General features: G+C 61.4%; 1 protein-coding gene across 1 annotated transcript in view; it reads left to right on the forward strand.

Annotated features, from left to right (window-relative positions):
• The first annotated feature begins 2,594 nt into the window (after positions 1-2,594).
• Celsr3 (cadherin EGF LAG seven-pass G-type receptor 3) overlaps positions 2,595-15,416 on the forward strand; it is a 29,558-nt gene continuing 16,736 nt past the window's right edge. Inside the window, exons 1-15 of the mRNA XM_048334480.1 lie at positions 2,595-6,348; positions 7,721-8,371; positions 8,713-8,938; positions 9,086-9,201; positions 10,174-10,262; positions 10,373-10,530; positions 11,104-11,267; positions 11,510-11,635; positions 11,744-11,913; positions 12,303-12,488; positions 13,003-13,119; positions 13,488-13,659; positions 13,777-13,918; positions 14,016-14,136; positions 14,931-15,114. Of these exons, the coding sequence (XP_048190437.1) occupies positions 2,595-6,348; positions 7,721-8,371; positions 8,713-8,938; positions 9,086-9,201; positions 10,174-10,262; positions 10,373-10,530; positions 11,104-11,267; positions 11,510-11,635; positions 11,744-11,913; positions 12,303-12,488; positions 13,003-13,119; positions 13,488-13,659; positions 13,777-13,918; positions 14,016-14,136; positions 14,931-15,114 (6,376 nt within the window). The remainder of the gene's footprint in view (positions 6,349-7,720; positions 8,372-8,712; positions 8,939-9,085; positions 9,202-10,173; positions 10,263-10,372; positions 10,531-11,103; positions 11,268-11,509; positions 11,636-11,743; positions 11,914-12,302; positions 12,489-13,002; positions 13,120-13,487; positions 13,660-13,776; positions 13,919-14,015; positions 14,137-14,930; positions 15,115-15,416) is intronic.

The raw sequence follows: 15,416 nt of genomic DNA on the forward strand, positions 1-15,416 counted from the left end.
CTTTTTCTGTGTCTGTGGTCTTGAATCGAACCCAGGGCTTCATGCATGCTAGGCAAGCACTGTACCACTAAGCCACGTTCCCAGCCCAACCCTAGTTCCTTAATGCTTCAACACATTTGTCCACATGGCCAAGGCCTAAGATAACACTTCCCCCCCCCCATCCCTTGCAGGTGCAGACTTTCTCTTTTAATCTTTTGCCAGTCATGGGGCTTGAACTCAGGGCATAGAGGCTGTCTCTGAGCTCTTTCACTCAAGGTTAGTGCTCTACTACCATTTTGAGCCACAGCGCCACTCCCAGTTTTCTAATGGTTCACTGGAGCCTAAGAGTCCCGTGGCCTTTCATGCCCAATCTGGCTTCAAACCACGCTCCTCAGATCGCAGCCTTTTGAGTAGCTAAGATGACAGGCGTGACCAGACCTCATTCAAACTGCAGCTCCAGCCTCTGCAAAAAGCATTCCCTGATCTCTAACAAGGGCTAGGAGCCTCCTCTGCACTTTCCTTCTCAGGAGTGCCCAGCCAGCCTGCCTGCCTGCCTGCCTGCCTTCCTTCCCTCCCTCCCTCCCTCCACCCCAACTTGTGCTGTCAAAACCATTCCTGGGGGAGCCAGGCTCCCATGGCTCACACCTGTTCTCTTAGCCTCCTGAGGCTTGGAGTTTGTAGCCAGCCATGAGCAAGAGATCCAGTGAGACTCTTACCTCCAATGAATTGCCAAAATGCCCCAGGTGGAATTGTGGTTCAAATGGCAGAGTACCAGACGAGTCAAAAACCTCAGGGGCAGCGCTGAGGCCCAGAGTTCAAGCCCCAGGACAGGCACAAAACAAAAACCACCACCACTTCTGGCTTCCTCCAGCTCAAGCAGCCAGTGGCTATCGTTTTTTTTCAGGGCCTCTGCGGGTGTCCCACCTCTACCCACCAACCACACCGTCCCTCCCACCCACAACCCCAACCCTGAGCAGGTTCTTGAGAAAGACAGACCCACCCCCTCAGTTCCCTGGTAGGCCCTCAGGGGGGTGGGACCTGCCGGAGCCCCGCCCCCGGAAGTCCAAGATTGAAGGCGTGCGTTGATTGGTTGCTGGTGATGTCATAGCTGCCCTTAGGGGAGGACCGGGCTTTAGAGGGGAGGGGGGATCTGGGTCTGGAGTTCTCGCTCAAGGTGCGGCCGGATCCATTGGAAGAGAGGGGGAGGCGGGGAGGCTGCGCCCAGTGGGCTGTTCTGGGGTCCTGTGGCTGACCCTCCTCTCCGGGCCAGGATGCTCGTGTGCCCTCCGTCCTGGGTGCTGTCGCCCTGGATCCTCGAAGTTCCTGGCCGAGCGGCTCCCGCCTCCGACACCCGCGAGGCCGCCGCCCCCTTGGCCGTGGCCGCGCCCTGGGAGGCGGGGCTTCCCATTGTGCCAATAGAAACAATGACTCGCGGATTCCCAGAGGCTCCGCCCCTGCTCCGGCCCGGTGCGCGTCGGGCCTCGCCATTGGCCAGCCGAGACCCGCGCCCCGGGGGCCGGGCGTCTATCCCAGAGCTCTGGGTCCCTTCAAGGGGTTAAAGGACAGGGCGGAGGGTGGGGGGGGGGGGGGTCGCATTCGAGGGGCGGGGACCCGGCTGGGGAGGGAGGGGAGGGTCAGCGCTGGGCTCCACGTGGCCTCCCGGTGCACGCAGGGCCGCGGCCTGGGGAGAGCGGGGAAGCCTCCATCCATCCCGGGGTGGGTAGGAGTGGGTGGGTGGGTGGGAGGGGGCTGCGGGGGACCCGCCAGGGAAGAGAATCGCTCGGCCTCGATTCCAGAATGGTCTCCAGCCCCCGGCTTCGTAGGGACGCTTCAGATGATAAATAAATAAAGCAGATTTGCGACCGGTTTCCTAAGTTGGATTCGCGATCACAGAGTTGGGGCTATTGTTAGGGCTGCCGAGGCCCGGGCACCCCCACCCCACCCTACCCCCTGGTCCGGCCTGCACCTCCCTCCCTGCTGTCATCTCCCCCCCGCCCCCCCAGGATTCCTGAGAATCCTGACCGCGCGTCTCGGGCACCAGCATTTCCCATCCAATGCGGGCCACCGAGTTTGGAACTCGTATTCAGGAATGGGGACCAGGGATCCGGCGGCGGGAGGAAGGCCCCCGGGAAGAAGCAGCCCAGCTGGAACAGCGCCCCCGGGGAGAGGCGGGGGAGGGCGGACCTAACTGCGGAGGAACCCCGCGGGCCCCCTTCAGCACCGTGGGCAGCGCTCCCGCCCTCAACCAAGATGGCGGCGGCGGCTTCGCGCCGCGGAGTTGCCATGCGCGACGGGTCGTACCACCCGGCGGAGGGCCAGGGGCGGAGGTGGAGCGAACCATCGGGGCGGCCGGGAGCCATGATGGAGCGTCGGGAGGCGGCCGCCGCGTCGGCAATGCCGTGGTGGGGGCAGCTAAAGCCGGGGCCGCATGCCGAAGGGGGTCTGGCGACGGAGTAGATGGTGCCCAGAGGGCGGTGGCGGCGCGGAGCGACCAGCCGAGGGGCGGGCGGCCGGGGCGGCGGCAGGGGCCCGCGGAGGGGCCCGAGCGGCTGGGCGGGCCCCAGGCCCGAGCCCTGGCGGGGGGCGGTGGAGGCTGCACGGGGAGGCGGGGGGTGATGGCGAGGCGGCCACGGTGGCAGGGTCTCGGGGGATCGTGGACCCCGATACTCCTGCTCCTTCTCCTCGTCTCTTTGTTCCCCCTCAGCCGGCAGGAGCTGGGGGGCGGCGGGGTCCGGGGCTGGGACCCGGGCATGGCCCTGGCCACGGCGGGGCCCGGGGCGCACCGCGGTGGCGGAGCCTCAGCTCTTTGTCCCGAGTCGCCTGAGGCTCGGGAGGAGGAAGAGCCTGGCTTAGATGTCCGGGAGTCCGTCTTCGCGGGGCTCCGACAGGGGAGGCAAAACATCCGGGACGGTGGAGGGGTCCCCGAGCTGCCCAGCGCGGAGCTGGGGGTCCCGGCCCCGGGCAGCCGAGGGGCCGAGGCGGCCCCGGGACCGGGGTCCCTGTCACGCGGGCACCCGCTGGCCTCTTCTTGCGGGTGGACGGGGCCTTTGCGGAGAGGCGACCTGTCTCCGGAGGCCCGGTCCCCGACGGGCACGGGTCTGGGGGACCTGTCTCCCCTCCCATCCGACCTCCTGGCTCCCCCCGAGGGCCCCAAGTCCGTGTCCTCCCCGCGTCGCACCAAGAGCGTGGACCCCTCCCGCTGCCGCAGGGCACCGTGGAGCCCGGGCCCGCCGGGTCAGGGCGCACCCGCCGTGGGAGGAGCCCCCCATCATCGCCGGGATTGCCTCCCCGGGGGTGCGGCCCCGGGTCCCGGCGGGTGGGGTTCAGCACCGCGCGCCGCGAGGATAGCTCCTCCGCTCGGTTCAGCACCTCGCGAGTCCCGGACAGCTCCCCGGCGCGCCGCGGAGCGCATGCGCGCCCCAGGTCCCTCCCGCCGGCGCCGGCGCAGCAGCAGCAGCGGCGGCAGCAGCCGCCGCCGCCACCACCGCCGCTTCCTCCCGCCGCGGGGCCCCGAGCCGCGGCCCCCGGGCCGGTTCCCCGACCACGACGACGACGACGAGCGTCCGCGCCCCCGACGCGCCGCCAACCGCCACCCGCAGTTCCCGCAGTACAACTACCAGACGTCGGTGGCCGAGAACCAGGCGGCGGGCACGTCGGTGCTGCGCGTGGCGGCGCAGGACCCGGACGCGGGCGAGGCCGGGCGGCTGGCGTACTCGCTGGCGGCGCTGATGAACAGCCGCTCGCTGGAGCTGTTCAGCATCGACCCGCACAGCGGCCTCATCCGCACGGCCGCCGCCCTGGACCGCGAGAGCATGGAGCGCCACTACCTGCGGGTGACGGCGCAGGACCACGGCACCCCGCGCCTCTCGGCCACCACCATGGTGGCCGTGACCGTCGCCGACCGCAACGACCACGCGCCCGTGTTCGAGCAGGCCCAGTACCGGGAGACGCTGCGGGAGAACGTGGAGGAGGGCTACCCGATCCTGCAGCTGCGGGCCACCGACGGCGACGCGCCCCCCAACGCCAACCTGCGCTACCGCTTCGTGGGGCCGCCGGGCGCGCGCGCCCCGGCCGCCTTCGAGATCGACCCGCGCTCGGGCCTCATCAGCACCCGCGGCCGCGTGGACCGCGAGCACGTGGAGAGCTACGAGCTGGTGGTGGAGGCCAGCGACCAGGGCCAGGAGCCGGGCCCCCGCTCGGCCACGGTGCGGGTGCACATCACCGTGCTGGACGAGAACGACAACGCGCCCCAGTTCAGCGAGAAGCGGTACGTGGCGCAGGTGCGCGAGGACGTGCGCCCGCACACGGCCGTGCTGCGCGTCACCGCCACCGACCGCGACAAGGACGCCAACGGCCTGGTCCACTACACCATCCTCAGCGGCAACAGCCGCGGCCACTTCGCCATCGACGGCCTCACCGGCGAGATCCAGGTGGTGGCCCCGCTCGACTTCGAGGCCGAGCGCGAGTACGCGCTGCGCATCCGGGCGCAGGACGCGGGCCGCCCGCCCCTGTCCAACACCACGGGCCTGGCGAGCATCCAGGTGGTGGACATCAACGACCACGCGCCCATCTTCGTGAGCACCCCGTTCCAGGTGTCGGTGCTGGAGAACGCGCCCCTGGGCCACTCGGTCATCCACATCCAGGCGGTGGACGCCGACCACGGCGAGAACGCCCGGCTCGAGTACTCCCTGACGGGCGTGGCCGCCGACACCCCCTTCGTGATCAACAGCGCCACGGGCTGGGTGTCGGTGAGCGGGCCCCTGGACCGCGAGTCGGTGGAGCACTACTTCTTCGGGGTGGAGGCGCGGGACCACGGCGCCCCGCCGCTCTCCGCCTCGGCCAGCGTCGCCGTGACGGTGCTGGACGTGAACGACAACCGGCCCGAGTTCACCGTGAAGGAGCACCACCTGCGGCTGAACGAGGACGCGGCCGTGGGCACCAGCGTGCTCAGCGTGACCGCCGTGGACCGCGACGCCAACAGCGCCATCAGCTACCAGGTCACGGGCGGCAACACCCGCAACCGCTTCGCCATCAGCACGCAGGGCGGCGCGGGGCTGGTGACGCTGGCGCTGCCGCTGGATTACAAGCAGGAGCGCTACTTCAAGCTGGTGCTCACCGCCTCCGACCGGGCCCTGCACGACCACTGCTACGTCCACATCAACATCACCGATGCCAACACCCACCGGCCCGTCTTCCAGAGCGCTCACTACTCGGTGAGCATGAACGAGGACCGGCCCGTGGGGAGCACCGTGGCCGTCATCAGCGCCTCCGACGACGACGTCGGGGAGAACGCCCGCATCACCTACCTGCTGGAAGACAACCTGCCTCAGTTCCGCATTGACGCGCACTCGGGGGCCCTCACCTTACAGGCCCCGCTCGACTACGAGGACCAAGTGACCTACACGCTGGCCATCACCGCCCGGGACAACGGGATCCCCCAGAAAGCGGACACCACCTACGTGGAGGTGATGGTCAACGACGTGAACGACAACGCGCCGCAGTTCGTGGCTTCCCACTACACGGGGCTGGTCTCGGAGGACGCGCCCCCCTTCACCAGCGTCCTGCAGATCTCCGCCACCGACCGCGACGCCCATGCCAATGGCCGCGTCCAGTATACTTTCCAGAACGGGGAAGATGGCGATGGAGATTTTACCATCGAGCCCACCTCTGGAATCGTCCGGACGGTAAGGCGGCTGGACCGAGAGGCCGTGCCGGTGTATGAGTTGACCGCCTATGCGGTGGACCGTGGGGTACCCCCACTAAGGACACCGGTGAGTATTCAGGTGACCGTCCAGGACGTGAATGACAACGCGCCTGTCTTCCCCGCCGAGGAGTTTGAAGTGCGAGTGAAGGAGAACAGCATTGTGGGGTCCGTGGTGGCTCAGATCACCGCGGTAGACCCCGATGAAGGCCCCAACGCCCACATCATGTACCAGATCGTGGAAGGGAACATCCCGGAGCTGTTCCAAATGGATATCTTCTCTGGAGAGCTGACAGCACTCATTGACCTGGACTATGAGACTCGCCAGGAGTACGTGATTGTGGTCCAAGCCACCTCTTCCCCCTTGGTCAGCAGAGCCACTGTGCACGTGCGCCTCGTGGATCAGAACGACAACAGTCCTGTGCTCAACAATTTCCAGATCCTCTTCAACAACTACGTGTCCAACCGCTCCGACACCTTCCCTTCCGGAATCATCGGCCGCATCCCAGCCTATGACCCCGATGTCTCTGATCATCTCTTCTATTCCTTTGAGCGGGGCAATGAGCTGCAGCTGCTGGTTGTCAATCAGACCAGTGGGGAGCTTCGACTCAGCCGCAAGCTAGACAACAACCGCCCACTGGTGGCCTCCATGTTGGTGACAGTCACAGGTAAGAGGCAAAGGGCAAGCAAGTGACCCAGTGTCCCTAAGCGATTAGGGCCTCAGACCAGGGAAACAAAAATGGGGTGGGGGGGAGACTCCCTAGGACACCTCAAAACAGATTTACTTCCAAGAGTTGCTAACACTGGGGCTTGAACTCAGGGCCTGGGTGCTGGGGTGGGTTTTTTGCTTTGTTTTGTTTTGCTTTTTCACTTAAGGAGAACACTTAAGTGTTCTACTGCTTGACAATCCCACTCTGGCTTTTTGCGGGTTAATGAGAGATGAGAGTCTCACAGACTTTCCTGCTTCAGGGGGCAATCTTCAAATGTCAGCCTTCTGAGTAGCTAGGATTATAGATGTGAACTGCTGCTGGTGCCCAGCTTCATTTACTCTTTTTAGTCCTTTTTTTCCCCCTCCTGTCCTGGGCCTTGCACTCAGGGCCTAAGTGCTGTCTCTGAGCATTTTTGTCCAATGCTAGTGCTCTATCAACTTGAGTCACAGCTCCATTTCTGGCTTTTTGGTGGTTAACTGGAGATAAGAATCTCATGGACTTTTCTACCTGGGCTAGCTCTGAACTGTGCTCCTCAGATCTCAGCCTCTCGAGTAGCTAGGATTATAGGTGTGAGCCACCAGCACTTATGGTTATTTACTTTTAACAGCCATTCTTTTTTGTTACCCAATATGTAGTAGGAAAGGCAATGTAGGCCAAGGTAATCACCTCACCATACTTCTAAGTGTGGCCACTAAAACCATAGGACCCAGGGCTCCCATGACAAGGTAACAAGCAGGCTTGCTACCTCAAAAATATGTGTGTGTGTGTGTGTGTGTGTGTGTATATATATATAGAGAGAGAGAATCAAGGTACAAGATTCTCCTTGAGCTTGCTGCCCAAGGATTCTGGGCATTGAGTTTCACTGCCCCATGACCCCTTCTAGTGCCACGGAAGGGCAGTTTGCTGACTAGTGTTAGGGACATGGGTCACTCCTGAGCTGGAATCCCCCTTGGTTCTTGGAGAAGATAATGTGCTGATGCTGCTATGCTGAGGGAAGGAAGCCGGGAGGCATCTGGGAATGACTGGCCAGTTGCCCTGGCTTGCCCTAGCTTGCTGCTTGTAACTATGAGAACTGTACACTTAGGTCATCAGAGTGGATAGCTGCCCTGTGGGTATCCTAGAGGGCTGATGGGAGACTCCCAAAGCTGGGGGCCGGGCTAGAGCTGGGTGAACCCTTCTGCTCAGCCCCCTTCTTGTGCTGGGATGTGGGTAGAAGCAGCAGCATCCTTGGTGCAGGGGGGTGGAGGGGGTTGTCAGCCTCGTTAACTCAGAACAACAGCCCCCGACCCCCAAGTTGACCACTCACCACCGCCCGCCCCCCTCCCCGCAGACGGCTTGCACAGCGTGACGGCGCAGTGCGTGCTGCGCGTGGTCATCATCACGGAGGAACTGCTGGCCAACAGCCTGACGGTGCGCCTGGAGAACATGTGGCAGGAGCGCTTCCTGTCCCCGCTGCTGGGCCACTTCCTGGAGGGCGTGGCCGCCGTGCTGGCCACGCCCACCGAGGACGTCTTCATCTTCAACATCCAGAACGACACGGACGTGGGGGGCATGGTGCTGAACGTGAGCTTCTCGGCGCTGGCCCCCCGCGGGGCCGGGGCGGGCGCGGCGGGGCCCTGGTTCAGCTCCGAGGAGCTGCAGGAGCAGCTGTACGTGCGCCGGGCCGCCCTGGCCGCCCGCTCGCTGCTCGACGTGTTACCCTTCGACGACAACGTGTGCCTGCGGGAGCCCTGTGAGAACTACATGAAGTGCGTGTCGGTGCTGCGCTTCGACTCCTCGGCGCCTTTCCTGGCCTCGGCCTCCACGCTCTTCCGGCCCATCCAGCCCATCGCCGGCCTGCGCTGCCGCTGCCCGCCCGGCTTCACGGGCGACTTCTGCGAGACCGAGCTGGACCTCTGCTATTCCAACCCGTGTCGGAACGGAGGCGCCTGTGCGCGGCGCGAAGGGGGCTACACCTGCGTCTGCCGCCCGCGCTTCACAGGTAGAGCCCGGGCCGAGAGCCGGGGGAGGGGGGCGGGGCAGGTCCGGCCACGCCGCCGGGCGCGGAGGCGGTTAGAGGTGCCACCTCGGGAGCCTAGAGGAGCCGGGAGAGGCGTGGCCAGGGGCGTGGCCAAACGGGATTGACAGCAGATGGGCGTGACCGGTTGGATGGGGCCGGGCCGGGGGCGTGGCAAAACATGAGAGGAGCGGCGGGCGTGCCCAGCGGGGTGGGGGCGTGGTCCAACCGGGGATTGGAGCCTAGGCCTCCGGAGGGGCGGGGCCTGGAGGAGCGTGGGCGGGGCCTGGCGGTGAAAGCGGCTGACTGGCTCCCGCCCCCGGCAGGGGAAGACTGCGAGCTGGACACGGAGGCCGGCCGCTGCGTGGCGGGCGTCTGCCGCAACGGGGGCACCTGCACGGACGCGCCCCACGGCGGCTTCCGCTGCCAGTGCCCCGCGGGCGGCGCCTTCGAGGGCCCGCGCTGCGAGGTGGCGGCCCGCTCCTTCCCGGCCAGCTCCTTCGTCATGTTCCGCGGCCTGCGACAGCGCTTCCACCTCACGCTGTCCCTCTCGTAGGTGCCCGTCCCGTGTGTCTCCGCCACCCTGGTCTCTCCCCTCCCCGGACACCCACCGGGAGGTGTGGAGGGGGGCGGTCTCGGAGCAACCCCCCGGGGCTGGGGTGTGGGGTCCGTTCGGCCCCTAACTCCTGCTCCTCGTAGGTTCGCCACCGTGCAGCCCAGCGGGCTCCTGTTCTACAACGGGCGTCTCAACGAGAAGCACGACTTTCTGGCCTTGGAACTCGTGGCTGGCCAAGTCCGGCTCACGTATTCCACGGGTGAGTGCTCCCACGGAGGTGTGGGGCAGTGGGGACTGGGTATGGGGGTGGCTGGAATCGCTGATAGGAAAGACAATCCATGAATTCCATCGGATTTGCTCCATTGTGCTTATTATAAACTCCCAGCTCTGTGGCCATTCTGTGTGTGTGTGTGTGTGTGTGTGCACATGTGCACGTGTGCGTGCTCTCTGGTACTAGGGTCTGACCTCAGGGTCTTGAGATTTTTTTTTAAATTATTTTTATTGTTATTATAAAAGTGATGTACAAAGGGGCTACAGTTACCTAAGTCAGGTAAAGAGTACATTTCTTTCCTGGGTTGTGGGACTTGAACTCAGGGCTTGGGCGCTATCCCTGAGCTGTTTTTGCTCAAAGCTAAAAATTACCACTTGGAACCACAGCACCACTTTCTGGCGGTTCATTGGAAATGAGAGTCTCAGGCTTTCCTGCCTGGGTTGGCTCTGAACCGTGCGATCCTCAGATTTCAGCCTCCTGAGTCACTAGGATTCCAGATGTGAGCCATTAGCACCTGGCAAGAAAGAGTACATTTCTTTTTGGACGGCGTCACTGCTTCATGCCCTCCCAGGTTTTCCCTTCCCACCCCCACCCACAAGTTGTATAGCTCATTTTTCCACATTCTATCTAGTAAGCACCACTACTGCACTTGTTCGCCTTTTGTGGTCTTGAGCTTGTGCTTAGCATTTCCACCCAAGGTCGGTGTTCTACCATTTGAGCCATGCTTCCAGTCCTTTGGACATTCTCTGTGGGAAGGTCTATTTCTCCAGAAAGTGTGTGTTGCTCTTATCTGTTTAATGGTCCCCTGATCCTGACAGTGTGTTCTAGAAGGTATCCTAATCAGATACGTATAAGATGATCCTGGGAACAGCTGTGCATAGAGGATAGGGGGCGGGGGGGGGGTGTGAAGAACGGGAAGATTCAGCAGCTCACTCTACACGAATATTTATGTCCCCACAGGTGAATCAAACACAGTGGTCAGCCCCACAGTCCCAGGGGGCCTGAGTGATGGGCAGTGGCACACCGTACATCTGAGATACTACAACAAGGTAGTGTGTGTAAAGGGGGGGTTCGGGAGGGGGTGGGAGTTAGGTTTCTGAGTTCTGTTCCTCAGGGGTTACCCTAGGGGCATTGTTGACTGCTATGCCTGGGTCTTTAGCCCCGGACAGATGCCCTAGGGGGTGCTCAGGGCCCTTCCAAGGACAAGGTGGCTGTGTTGAGCGTGGATGACTGCAATGTGGCTGTGGCTCTGGAGTTTGGTGCCGAGATTGGCAACTATTCATGTGCGGCTGCTGGTGTACAAACAAGCTCCAAGAAGTGAGGCCCCTTCCCCCTGGCCCCTCTGCCCACCCCAATGCTTCACATACCCCGTTCTTCATCCCAGCCTGCCCAACTCCCAGTCCTCTCCCTCAAACCACCAGAATCCCCTCTCCATTCGAAGATCCTGAAGCCTACTCACCCTCGCCCCCCCGATTCTGTTTTTACCCCTTTAGTTCACGCTTCCACACACCAATAAGTCTTTCGGCACTCACCAGACATCTGGTCTACCAAAGTCTACCCCTCCACCCAAATTTCCAATGTCACACACCTTCAGCCCCATAATTCATACCCACCCACCCCTACTGATCTCACTTCAAAACCCCACTTCTCCATCTCCTACCTCAGCCACCCAAGAGCCTCTCCTCCATCAGAGTCCTCAACCCCAGCTCCCCAATCTCTCCCCAGATCATCTGCCCATCACGATCTCTCCTTTGTACCCCAGCCTGGCCTTGCCCTCCTTCCTTTATCACTTTGCCCTTGGTTTTACCCCCTGAACTCCCAGTGGCTCCCCACAAGCAGCTGTCTCCTCCGATCCCAGTCCCACCAATGACCCAGACCACTGACCTCCAGGTCCCTGGACCTGACGGGCCCTCTGCTTCTGGGGGGTGTCCCCAACCTCCCGGAGAACTTCCCCGTGTCCCACAAGGACTTCATTGGCTGTATGCGAGACCTGCACATCGACGGCCGCCGGGTAGACATGGCGGCCTTCGTTGCCAACAACGGCACAGTGGCAGGTAAGCCTGAATCCTGCACTAGCCCCACCCCCATCCCTTATGGCCCTGTCCCCATCATCAGCAGAGGGTGGAGGGCTGCACAGGGTGACTTTGTATCTGACCCCCAACCCAGTGTCCTCTGATGGCATGTACCATGAGGCTGAGTTATTGTGTCTGTCTTCAGTCCCTCTACAGCCCAATATCCTGCGATCATGGACCCCCTTGTCATGTTCTCCTATCTCCTCCACACCTTCCTCTCCTAGGCTGCCAGGCCAAGCTGCACTTTTGTGACTCAGGCCCCTGCAAGAACAATGGCTTCTGCTCGGAGCGCTGGGGTGGCTTCAGCTGCGAGTGCCCCGTAGGCTTTGGTGGCAAAGATTGTCGGCTCAGTGAGTTGGACAACACACGGGGCGGGCGGGTGGGTGGGCGGGGGGCCCCACAGGAGAAGGTCTGCTTCTAGGGGGGGGCTGATAATCCTGCTTCTCTTCTCCCCTCAGCCATGGCCCACCCTTACCATTTCCGTGGCAACGGCACACTGAGTTGGGACTTTGGAAATGACATGCCCGTGTCTGTGCCATGGTACCTGGGGCTGGCATTTCGGACACGGGCAGCACAGGGGTTCCTGATGCAAGTGCAGGTTGGACCCCACAACACACTCCTGTGCCAGGTGTGTCTGTTCTTCTAACCCTTTCCTAAACCTTTGGCTCCCAGTCTCTGATGAGAGGTTTGGGCCTGGTCACATATTTCTCAGATATCCTGGAAATATGGCCTTGCTCTTGGTCCTTGGCCCCTGGCTCTTTCCACTTCTGCAGGTGCAAGGGATAAGCATAACTCTTTCTTGTTCTAACTGCCCCTTGGTCGTGTGCTTTGCCCCCAACCCACACCAACCACACAGTGCCACCTGGCATAGTACCCTGATATATCTTTAGTAGCCAGGTGTATCTTTGACTCTGCAGTTCTGATCTTCCTGACCGCTGAGCCCTCTGATCTTACCTCCTAGCCTTAGCCCAGTTTGGGGCTCTAACCCTGGGGCTCTGTATCCCTCCCTACCCACAGTTAGATCGGGGGTTGCTGTCTGTAACCGTAACTAGAGGCTCCGGCCGGGCTGCCCACCTTCTGCTGGACCAGGTGACCGTCAGTGATGGCCGATGGCATGATCTGAGACTGGAATTGCAGGAAGAGCCAGGTGGCAGGAGGGGCCACCATGTCTTCCTGGTCTCCTTGGACTTCAGCCTTGTCCAGGTCTGACCTCTGACCCCATTTTCAGTCTCCCAATCAGACTTAGCTTCATTTGACCTTACCTCTGGCCTACTTCCTCTCTCGTCCCTCTGACCTTCTTCCTCCAGTCTCTTGGCTCATATCCCTGTTCTAAGCCCACCCTACCAGCCAGGTTGGCCCAGGGGCAGGCCCAGAGTCCTACCTGGCCTACTCTTGAGGAGTCTTTATGTAGCCAGCATGTGGCCTGACCTCTTGAAACCTCCTCCTGCCCTAATCCCAACCAACTCCAGATCAAAATCATAATAGTTCAAAGTCTGCTCCAAGAAGGCCAAAGATCTCTCTGAGCCCAGCAATATTGACTAACACCTTTCCAGGACCACCTGTGCCCTGTCAGGTTCTTTAGACTTGGAAACACTTCTACAGAAGGACCAAGTCTGGTCACAGGTTAGAAGAAGGCCAGTCCTGACTCTGGGGCGTGCTAGGGGTTCCATTAGGCACCCCTACCCCACCCCGAGGGCTGATGATATTCTTTCTCCAGGACACCATGGTGGTGGGGAGTGAGCTTCAGGGCCTGAAGGTAAAGCAGCTCCACGTGGGCGGCCTGCCCCCCGGCAGTAAGGAGGAAGTTCCTCCGGGATTGGTCGGCTGCATCCAGGTGGGGCTCAGCACCAGAACATAGCATGGGGGCGCGAAGGGCCATGGGTCTGATAGTAGCAGCTCCTGGGGACTTGCAAAGCAGTGTTATAGCAGGTTGACATGGCGGGGGTGGGATGGGGGGTGGAGGGAGGGAGAATACGGGATCCAGAGCCATGGGGAATAGCCTTTCTGTGGTATTGGGTCGAGAGCGTCTAATCCAGGGGCATTAGGAATCTCATTTGCACCATTAGCGATCCTTTGGGGGACGGGGGCTGTGTTAGGATTACTTAATGAGCTGGGGGAGACTGCACGTCCGGGGTCACCAAACTGGGTGCCTGGCTCTGGAGAGCCTCCTTCTGAGGTGCCGTGACCAGGCTGTATCCACAGGGGCTGTGGCTTGGCTCGACACCCTTGGGGTCCCCAGCTCTGCTCCCTCCCAGCCGCCGAGTGAACGTGGAGCCGGGCTGTGCTGTGAGCAGCGCCTGTGCCTCGGGGCCCTGCCCGCCCCACGCTGACTGCCATGACCTCTGGCAGACCTTCTCCTGTACCTGCTGGCCAGGTGAGGCCTGGGGAGGAGACCAGAGGGCTTGGAGGAGATGGGAACCGGCAGAAGCAGGTGCCTGCTTTCTCCTGTGCTCTGAGATCAGTGTTCTAAGCCTTGTGACCCCCTCTATAGGTTACTATGGCCCAGGCTGCGTGGATGTCTGTCTCTTGAACCCTTGTCAGAACCAGGGCTCCTGCCGCCACCTCCCAGGGGCCCCCCATGGCTATACCTGTGACTGTATCGCTGGCTATTTTGGTCACCACTGTGAACACAGGTGAGAGGCTGGAGGCGGAGAAGCTACAAGGGCCTGATGGGGTCAGGGAGGGTGGCTGAACGATGGGGAAGGCCCTCACACCTCATTTCATCCCCAGGATGGACCAGCAGTGCCCTCGGGGGTGGTGGGGGAGCCCAACCTGTGGGCCCTGCAACTGTGATGTCCACAAGGGCTTCGACCCCAACTGCAACAAGACCAATGGGCAGTGTCACTGCAAGGTTTGCCTGACCTCCCCCCCCCCCCGATCGTTTTTATTTATTTATTGTTTGGTAGTACTGGGACTTGAATTTGGGGTCTGGGCTACTGTCCCTTCGTTTGTTTACCCAAGGCTGATGCTCTATCACTTGAGTCAAAGGTCCACTTCGGGCTTTTTGCTGGTTCATCAGACCTAAGAGTCTCATAGACTTTCCTGCCAGGGCTGGCTTCAAATTGCAGCCCTCAGAGCTCAGCCTTCTTGAGTGGTTAGGGCTGCAGGCACCAGCACTTGGCTCCCCCTGACTATTTATTTGTTTGTTTGTTTGTGTTGGTCATGGGACTTGAACTCAGGGCCTAGGTGCTGTCCCTGAGCTCTTCAGCTCAAGGCTAGCGCTCTACCACTTTGAGGCACAGCTCCATTTCCGGTTTTCTGGTGGTTCATGGGAGATAAGAGTCTCATGGGGTTTTCCCGTCCAGACTGGCTTTGAACCGAGATCCTCATATCTCAGCCTCCTGAGGAGCTAGGGTTACAGGTGTGAGCCACCCGCACCTGGATTTTAATACTTTCTTAGACATGCTGCGTGATTCTTTCCCAGCTAGCCGACTTCTGCCACCTGTGTCCGGTGACTTCCTTGCCTCCTCTTTTGCTTGGCCCCTATCCCTTTTCTTGTCTTCCTATGCGGCCGGTCTTCCTTTGGGCCTGTGAGCCCTTCCTCCTTCACCCTTTGGTTCTCTGTATTCCCCCAAAGTCTTGACCTCAGATCCCTCTCTTAAACCCTGACCTCTGACTTCAGGCCCCTGACCCATCCTCAAACAGGAGTTCCATTACCGACCTCGGGGCAGTGACTCCTGCCTCCCCTGTGACTGCTACCCTGTGGGCTCCACCTCGCGCTCATGTGCACCCCACAGTGGCCAGTGTCCCTGCCGCCCAGGAGCCCTTGGCCGCCAGTGCAACAGCTGTGACAGCCCTTTTGCCGAAGTGACAGCCAGCGGCTGCCGAGGTGAGCCAACTTCACGCACCTCCACCTGTATGGGAGCTAGCTCCACGGCCTACTTTTTTTGTTTGTTTGTTTTAATTGGGCTTGGGGCTTGAACTCAGGGCCTGGGTGTGGTCCCTGAGCTTCTTTCTCTTGCTCAAGGCTAGTAGTGCTCTACCACTTTGAGCCACAGCCCCACTTCCGGCTTCTACTTCTGGTTTTCTGGTGGTTTGGTGGCGATTAAGAGTCTCAGGGACTCTCCTGACCAGGCTGGCTTTGAACTGCCATCCTCCTAACTCAGCCTCCTGAGTAGCTGGGATGACCGA

Source organism: Perognathus longimembris, chromosome 26, assembly GCF_023159225.1.
Source record: "Perognathus longimembris pacificus isolate PPM17 chromosome 26, ASM2315922v1, whole genome shotgun sequence".
Classification (NCBI taxonomy): domain Eukaryota; kingdom Metazoa; phylum Chordata; class Mammalia; order Rodentia; family Heteromyidae; genus Perognathus; species Perognathus longimembris.